General features: G+C 37.4%; 1 protein-coding gene across 1 annotated transcript; it reads left to right on the top strand.

Annotated features, from left to right (window-relative positions):
* On the top strand, positions 830-4,678 carry LOC107643653 (pentatricopeptide repeat-containing protein At5g50280, chloroplastic-like). The gene is made up of 3 exons (XM_016347360.2): positions 830-848; positions 1,688-2,840; positions 3,885-4,678. The coding sequence occupies exons 2-3, from the start codon at positions 1,957-1,959 to the stop codon at positions 4,306-4,308; spliced, it is 1,308 nt and encodes a 435-aa protein (XP_016202846.1). The 5' UTR covers positions 830-848; positions 1,688-1,956; the 3' UTR covers positions 4,309-4,678.

Raw genomic sequence — 9,449 nt, 5'->3', positions numbered from 1 at the left:
ATTTTTTTTTTTGAGAAAAGGATAAATAAGTTATTGACCTTTTGATTCGCAGATATTTAAGTTTTCGAGAATTTGAAAATACATTTAAGTCCTCGAGGATTTAAAAATACATTTAAGTCCTTGACCTTTTCAAAACTTGGACATATCGATCCCTCATGTTTACTTGGGTCTGTTAGACTCAACGAAAAAATCAAACGTGACTCTTGTTGTACTGACTTGGTTGATATGGATGCACACATGAAAGAGTTTTTAAGATTGGACAAATTAGACTCAAAGATGAATATGTCTAGATTTTAAAGATGTCAGGAGACTTAAATGTATTTTAAATTCTCGGAAACTTAAATATGGGTAGACTTAAAGGTCAAGAATTAATTTGTCATTTTTTTTAAATATTTTGGAAATGATGCCGCTTCACTTCATCAAAAGTTCAAACGCTTTTGCCCTAGGCCTACCTTCTTTGTCTGGTCACTCTCTCCCTGTCCTTAAGCCTGAAGCTTGAGCTCACTCACCTCTCTCACTGTGGCTCACTGGCTCTCGCACTCAAGCTCTCTCCCTCTCTCGTCTCCGGTCTCCCATCAAGCTCGTCGTCGGTCTCTGTGTCGTCAATCGTCACCCTCTCGCACTGGGTCGCACTCGCGTCCCTTCCCTGCGCTCGTCGTTGCCAGCAGCAGAAGCAGTAGGTCCCGGCTGGTCATCTTCATCGCTCACCGTCTCGCACTCAGTCGCGTGCCTTCCTTCTGCTCTCGGCGTCAGAGGCAGAAGCAGAAGGTCCTGGGGCTGGTCATCGTTGTCGTCTTCTTGCTTCGGGTCTCGCCGTCAGCTTCTTTCGTGCAACCCGAATCGATTTGGTGAGTTCCAACAAATTCTCCCGTTCTCTGTTTCAGTTTTGTTGCTGTAATTCATCACTGCACTTTGATTTTGTTGCTGAAAGGTGTATTTATTGTTGAAAATATCATTGAACTAGTTTTTTTCGGAAAAAATCATCACTGGCATGAATTTTTTACCTTGAATAATATGTTGAAAATATTACTGAGCTAGTTTTTGTTGTTGCTGAAAATCATCACTAAGTTGAATTTGTTAGTGATTGAACCTTGAATTTGTTGCCGTCATGCTGAATAATCTTAGTTAAATTTTTGTTAGTGATTGAAGCCTGAATTTGTTAGGGATTAAACCTTGAATTTGTTGTTAAAAATCATTAGAGTTGAATGTTACTGATTATCATGAACCTTGAACTGACTTGCTGAAATAATCACTTAGCTAAAGTTTTTTCTTTGAAAATCATCATTAAGTTGAATTTGTTGTTGAAAATTGTTCTGAGATGAATTTTTCTATTTTTTTTTTTGGGATAGAATTTTAATTTGGAAATGTCTTCATCACAAACACCATTAGAAATCGGTTGTGTTATCTTGTGTTCTCTCTTGTTCATTTAAATTGAAAAACTATTTTGTATTAGTGACGAATTTATTATTATTTTTTTACATAAGCAGTTATGTTTAATACTTGATTTTTACTAATATGTTTATGAAGAGATGCATTTTAACTTTTAATTTTATTTTTATAATTTTACATTTTTATTCAATTATGACCGGTTTAATCGGGTGAATTAGTGACCCACCAGTTGAACCAATAATTCAGTTTATGACCGGGTCAACTACCGGTCCGGTTCTGACCGGCTTCTGTTTGGCAGTGGCCTTTACTCGTGGCTGTGCTTTACCGCCGCCGTGGCCTCTCTCTCGGTTGTGGCCAGGGCTACCATCCCAAGCACCGCGATGTCTCTCCTCTCCACATTGTTTGTTCCAAGCGCCATCGTGATCAGCGCTTCTTTCTCTGGCGGTACTTTGCTTCCTCTCTCAACTCGATATGAAGGATCAATGGTAGCTTGAATTTCTTTCACAATTCAGAAATACATCAAAAGTTCGATAGTGAAATAAAAATCCGTTTGCGCAGAGAAAGAGAATGATGGGAAGTCTGACTCTGAACCTGAGAGTGACACCTTGTAGCTCCTTCACCACCTGCCTTCTTCACCCTCCTTCTCTTTCCAAACCCTCCTTTCTCATTCAACCCTCCAATATCCCAACAACCTCACTCTCCCTCTCCGCTTCTTCTTCTTCCTATGATGCACCAATCTCTACACCAACCCCCATTTTCCTCCCTTATCTCCAACAGCAAGAGGAAGATGTTGAGGCTATAGAAATAATACATGAAGAACAAAAAGAAGCACAAGAAGAAGAGCAACCCTGTGACCCAATCTATAAATTCTTCAAAGAAAGGACTTTGGTTCCTTCGCAAGACCCTCTAATTCAAGGCAAATTGACCCTCCAGAAGAACCGTCAAATTTCTTGGCACCTTGCTGTGGATACCGCCCTTGACTCTGATGAACAACAAGAGGAAGAAATTGAGATGGGTTTGGACCAAGTTCCATATAGTATTGAGGAAGAAGAAGGTGAAGACAACAAAATCGGGTGGAAGAAGGAACTCCCACAGGGCATTATTGGAGAAATTGTTCATCTGGCAAGGAACCTCCCTGAGAATTTGACACTTGAAGAGGCTTTGGACAAAGGCTTTGAAGGGAGGGTCAGTGAGGAAGATTGCTGGGAGGTTCTTGAAGTTCTTGAGGAGGAGAAGTTTATATTATGTTGCTTGTACTTCTTTCAGTGGATGAGGTCTCAGGAGCCTTCGCTTGTTACACCGCGCTCGTGTACTGTGTTGGTCCCGGCATTGGGGCGGGCGAGGATGGGTGATAAGTTGATGGTTTTGTTCAGCAACTTGCCATCCACAATGGAGTTCAAAGATGTTCATGTTTATAATGCTGCAATTTCAGGCCTTCTGGATGGTGGCAGGTGCATAATTCTTGACCTTTTTTAATGTAATTTGTTTGTCGCTCAGGAAGATTAGTGTAAGTAAAAAAGATGCAAATCAAATACTTGTTAGGGCTTGTTTGGGTGAGATTCTAAGAAAAGATCTTTTTTCGAGTTATCTTTTTTTAAAAGATCTTATAGAGAAGTAAAAGTAATTTTATATTTGAATATCTCATGTAAAAAAGTCTTTTTATCAATCAATTATGTTTGGGTATAACAATATAAAAGTACTTTTTTGTTTATTTATTACATGAAAAATATCTTTTTTTTAAGGAAAAAAGATCTTTTAAAAAAAGATGTAAATTACAGCTTCTCAAAAAAGATCTTTTTTTGATTTTACTAGTGCTTTTACTTTTACTACTAGAAATTTGCCAAACACGTTAAAAAATAAAAAAAAATCTTTTTTCATTGAAAAAAGATCTTTTTTTAACAAAATAATGACGCCCAAACATGCACTTAGTCTTGCTTATATTGAAAATTAGACGCTTGTTGTTTTGAGTATGGATGGGGTAGACACATATATGACATGACAGCAATGTGGTGACATTTAATCCTTATAGCCGCCTCCACTCAGTGGGATAAAGGTTTTGTTGTTGATCAATATTGTTAGTATGTATTACATTAGAAATGACTTAATGCAGCATCTTTGAGCTGCAATTCTGGCAAAATATATTGTTTTCTTATAGTTTTTATTTTTTATTTTTTTTAAAATGTTTCTGTATTTTAATATGGGTTCTTGAAATTGCTCGAAATAAAATTTATGAAACGTTTTTTCTTTGTTTGATCATTACCTTGTTGATGATTCAGCAAGATGTTGGTTATTCCAGTGAGGGCTAAGTGTCTTCATTCCAATTCCGTTTTCCATTTATGGCACGTTGAAGTCCTTTAACCTGTAGGACTATTCTGTTTTAGCCTCTTAGGTTCATTTCGTTAGTTTGTTATGAAGCAGCCTATAAACAACGATAAACTTTATCAAAACTTTATGACCTTATTGCACAAGAACTAAGATAATCTGACTCTTTTTAGGTATGAAGATGCTTGGAAGGTGTACGAGGTAATGGAAACTGAAAATATTCGACCAGATCATGTTACGTGCTCTATTATGATTGTCCTTATGAGAACACTTGGCCATAGTGCGAAAGATGCATGGCAGTTTTTTGAGAAAATGAACAAAAAAGGGGTCCAATGGTCTGAAGAAGTTTTAGGTGCATTAATAAAGTCATTTTGTGTTGAGGGTCTAGTGAATGAAGCTCTCATCATCCAAATCGAAATGGAGAAGAAGGGGATCTCTCCAAATGCAATTGTGTATAACACTCTTATGGATGCATATTGTAAATCTAATCATGTAGAAGAAGCTGAAGGTCTTTTTGTTGAGATGAAATCTAAAGGGATTAAGCCGACTGAGGCTACCTTCAACATTCTAATGCATGCATACAGCAGAAGAATGTAGCCGAAGATTGTGGAAAAGCTTCTGGAAGAAATGCAGGATGTTGGCTTGAAGCCAAATGTGAAATCATATACTTGTCTAATTAGCGCAAACGGGAAGCAGAAAAAGATGTGTGACATGGCCTCCGATGCATTCTTGAAGATGAAGAAAGTTGGCATACAACCCACTTCACATTCTTATACAGCTCTGATACATGCGTATTCGATTAGTGGCTGGCATGAGAAAGCTTATGCTGCATATGAAAGCATGCAAAGGGAAGGAATCAAACCTTCCATAGAAACCTACACTGCTTTACTAGATGCATTTAGGCGTGCCGGTGACGTGGCAGAAATTGGCGAGTTAAGAAATTATTATAAGAGATGCGTTGCAAGTATAGTTCTCAACCAACCGAAATTCCGCTTATCAAATTAGAAGGGTTGTCACAAAATTAGAATTAAAATACTGGGAGTACGAATCACAGATCGTCTCCCAACGAGTTGCATAAAGGTGTGCTATTTTATTAATCAGATGTTCTCTAAAATGGTTTGAGTTGATAAACAGGAAATTAAATCAAAGAAATTATGTAATTTAAATAAAAACCTTGACTGGAAGTAGATTAGTTGGAAGCTCTATCCTTGATGGAGTTCTCTCAAGTTCAATTGATAATTGAAGGTTGTCTGCTCAGTTATCCTTTACCGGATAAAGGAAAGTCAAGCAAGTCGGAAGTCAATTTCTATTCACAAGTTCTAATCCTCACCCTTGGGAAGGACTACTGTCAGTGATTAGAGGGCGACCCAACGCTAATCCCAATTATAATTTTACTCTTGAGCATCCAACTCAAGGTCCTCCTTTCAATCAACTCCCAATCAAGTCATGGAACTACTCGCTCATTATGATTGTGAAATTCATGAAATAAGAAGGGAAAATAAAGAAAGACATGATAAATAATAATAAAAAAGATCAATAAAAATAGAAATAGTTCTTGTATTAATAAATTCAAAAAAATAGTTCAATAGTAACTCTGAATAAAATAAGGATATGAAAGAGTAAGTGACAAGTAAGGAAACAAACTAGAATGATGAAGTTTTGATGGAGGTAATAACTCTTCTCAATATCCCAATTCGAAAAGCAATAAAATCAAAATCCTAAGAACTATGAATGTGTAGAGAGAAAACCTAGAGGAGGAGTAAAATCATATCTAAAATTAAAATTATGCGGAATGAACGTTCTTTTCTTTGTCTTTGCATGTTCCCTGGCTCTAATCTGATTTTCTGAGCCGAAAACTGGGTCAAAACAGGGCCTAAAATCGCCCCCAGCGAATTCTGCATATTCTGCAGATCGCGCACGTCACGCGATCGCGTCATCCAGCATCTTGCCTTGCCAGCCGTGCGCGTCGTCCACGCCTTCGCGTCACTTGTGCAGTTTCCATTCCGTGCGTTCGCGTCAGGCACGCGAGCGCGTCACTGCAATTTCCTCTATGTCATGCGGTCGCGTGAGTCATGCGTCCGCGTCACTTCTCGCTGGTCATCTCCCCAATTTCTTGTGTTCCTTCCAACTTTGCAAGCTTCCTTTCCAATCTCCAAGTCATTCATGCCCTATAAAGCCTGAAACACTTAACACATAGATCACGGCATCGAATGGAATAAAGGAAAATTAAAATACATAATTAAAAACTTCTAGGAAGCAGTTTTTCAACCATGGGATAATTTTGGGAAGGAATTGTAAATACATGCTAATTTAATGAATAAGTGGGTAAAGATTTGATAAAACCACACAATTAAACACAATATAGACCATAAAATAATGGTTTATCAACCTCCCCACACTTAAACATTAGCATGTCCTCATGCTTAGTTGAATGAGATAAAATGAATGAGTAGGAATATGTAAAACTCATGCAATGCAATGCAACCTATATATGTGAATGCAACTATATGATTCTTGTCCACTTGGTCAAAAGTAAATAAGCTCTTCAAGATAATCACAAATCAAATTTCACTAATTTAATTCTTATATAGGAACAACAGACAAAAATGCAAGAAGGTAGCTCATGAAAGTAGGGAACATAGAATTTAAGCATTGAACCCTCACTGATGATGTATGTACGCTCTTAATCTCTCTAGTGTATAGGGTAATCACTCTATCCTTCTCTAATCATGCTTTCTAATTTTTTGTTCTTCACCTAACCAATCAACAACAATTAATATACCAATGCAAACATCATGAGGTCTTTTCAAGGTTGTAATGGGGCCAAGGTAAGGGTAAGGATATATATATATATATATGGCTGAGTAAGCTTATAAATTGAATCTTTAATTATTCCAAGCTTTCACCTAATACACACATATATATATTCCATGTAACTTAAATTTCACACCTAGCTACCCAAAATTTTTCCTTTAACATTCCATACTCATGTATCAACTTTTATTTTAATTTTATCATATATGCATTGATTTTTGAAATTTTAACTTAGCATTGGGGTAATTTTGTCCCCTTATTTAATTATTAGATATTTTTGGATTTTTTTCATATTAAAATAAACACAGTTTATCAATGCACATAGATTTTTAATTTTTCTTTTATAATTTCACATGAGTAGGTACCCAAATTCCCATTATATTATCATGACGCATTCTCTTATTATCTTTTGTTCCCACAATTTTCCCATACCCAATTAACACACAATTCTATCTCAAGCTAACCAAAGATTCAATTGGGATATATAATTGTTTTTCTACTTAAGGCTAGTGATGTGGTGAAATAAAGAACAAATGGGATTTAAAGGCTCAAAGTGGCTAACAAAGGTAACTTAAGGGGTAGGCTTAATTTGGATAAGTGAGATAAACAAATAATGGCCTCAATCATATGCAAGCATATAAATATATTAAACATTGGACATATAGGATGAAACAAAATACAGATTACAATCATAGAGAAGTAAACACACAAGAATAAAACATTTATGGCTAAATAATGTAACCATGTATTTAGGCTCAAAGTCTCACAGGTTGTTTGTTCTTTAGCTCAAAAATCATGTTCCAGATACAACTTCAAGCAAATTTAACATAAATTTTTTTTTTTTAAATTAAAATTAGTGAAATTTTGTTCTAAAAAAAATAGGGTCTTAGAAGAAACTTACTGTCTTTTCAATCAAGTAGAACATGCATGCAACTATCTTATTACTATGAAATTTATCCTATTCTACAAAAGAAAAACTAACTAAATATCCTATTTTATTGGTGTTAAGGAAGAAAAATTACCTCCGAAAGTCAGGTACTGACCGACCTCCCCACACTTAAGGCTTTGCACCGTCCTCGGTGCCATCTGTCAAGAACAAAGGTGGGCTGGTAGCAGTATCTCCACAGTCGGGACCGTCATGGCTTCCTGTGCTGGTAAACGAAGTGGAGTCCGGGGTGTTTGAGTCTCTGTATTTTTCTTTAAGCAGCTCCTTGAGGTATGTGAATCGGTGCTTGTTACGGCGCTCTCTCAGCTTTGCTTTGTGTTCCTGCCGATCGGACCTCTCAAGTATCTGGTGGAGCAGTTGGTTTGTTGTAGGTGCTTGTGGTGTTGAAGGAGGAATGTCTTCAGCCAGTTCAGTGGGCTGGCTTGTAGTTACGGCTGGAGATCTGATATATTTCCTGTGAGGGACATATTGATCATCCCGTGGAAGCATGACTTTGGTGTCCCCAGCTCTGTAGGAGACTCCGGTTGCTGAGACAAGATCTGAGACCAAGGCAGAAAAAGGTAATTTACCCGCAATTTGTACGTGTCCCATGGCATTCCGGATGTGTCTTGGTAGGTTTAAAGGCTGGTCCGTAAGGATGCACCATAGTAGAACGGCCATGTCTGCAGTGAAGGAGGACTCGTGAGTGCTCGGAAAGACGTAATGGGACATAATCTGTGCCCATACGCGAGTCTCCAAGGTAAGTGCAGAAGTCGATATTCCCTTAGGTCGGGAACGATGGTATCTGTGGATCCATCTGCTGCCAGGTAGTGCGATAACTCTGAGAACAACGTCCTAGTCAAATTGATACATCTGGCGCTTGAGTGATGCTTCTTGAAATGCGTCCAGTCCTTCTGGAGTAAGGGGGAGATATAGAGCTCGTTGAATGGCCTCTTCTGTAATGGGGACTTGTTTCTGACAGACGTAGATAGACTGCAGGGTTGGCAGGTGGAAATTAGAGTAGAACTCGACTACCCAGGAAAGATTGACCTGCCGTGGCTGTCTCTGAAGGAAACCCCATTGTCTTCTTTCAATTTGTGGCTCAACAAATTCAGCAATACAGGTTGGGAGGATAAGAAGGTATTTGTTGTTGTAACTCCTTTCTGCCAGGATGGGGAACATCTGCTCACAGTAGCGATTGGTAAATCATGCAGTGTCCTTTGCTAGGAAGGCTTTCTCTTTGTCATCAACCTTAATAATCCTCTTAATTCTTTTTGTTGAGGGCTTAACTGCAGTTGAAGATGGCTCTGCCACTAGAGCTCGTTTGGTTCCTCTCCTTTCTGTTGATTTGGGAGTAGCTTTCTCCTTACCTTTCTTGGTGGCCATCCTAAAAGAAAGAAAAGAAAAAGTATGTTAAAATGTCAAGGGTTGGAGCAAGGAAGAAGGTGGAAAAGGTGATAATCAATGCACATTAGGAGATGAATGATGTTAACACATGGTCATGACTACATGTGAAAAATCATCAATGGAAATATAGCAAGTGCATATGGGAGCAATTAAATGCAAGGTGTTTATTGGCATGCAGGCAAAGACATGGATAGCATAGATCAAGCATTCAATGTCTAAGTTAGATTACCAAGTCTATCATACTAACAATCTGTTTGTATTAACAATTATATTTAACTAATGAAATATAAAAAAGAGTTTTGTGAAAAGCAAGCATATAGAGTAGTAGATTAAAAGAGATCTAAAAAAAATAGTGCACAATGCCATACGGGCGTCTTCACAAACACATAGCATGCATGGTGAATAAGTTATTGAATGTATTAAATTGAACATGCAAGCAACCCTTAAAAATTAATATATAATTGCCAAACAATTTTGTAACAACCCACAAGCAAATCATAAGGAATAATGATGACCCTAATAAATTTTCAACACCAATTAAAAGAAAAAGAAAGAAAATGGGAAGAAAACATAAAAAAAAAAAAGAAGAATA

The sequence above is a fragment of the Arachis ipaensis genome, chromosome B05 (assembly GCF_000816755.2).
Source record: "Arachis ipaensis cultivar K30076 chromosome B05, Araip1.1, whole genome shotgun sequence".
Lineage (NCBI taxonomy): Eukaryota > Viridiplantae > Streptophyta > Magnoliopsida > Fabales > Fabaceae > Arachis > Arachis ipaensis.
Note: the sequence above shows the minus strand (reverse complement) of the source record. Positions and strands in the feature narration are given on the sequence as shown.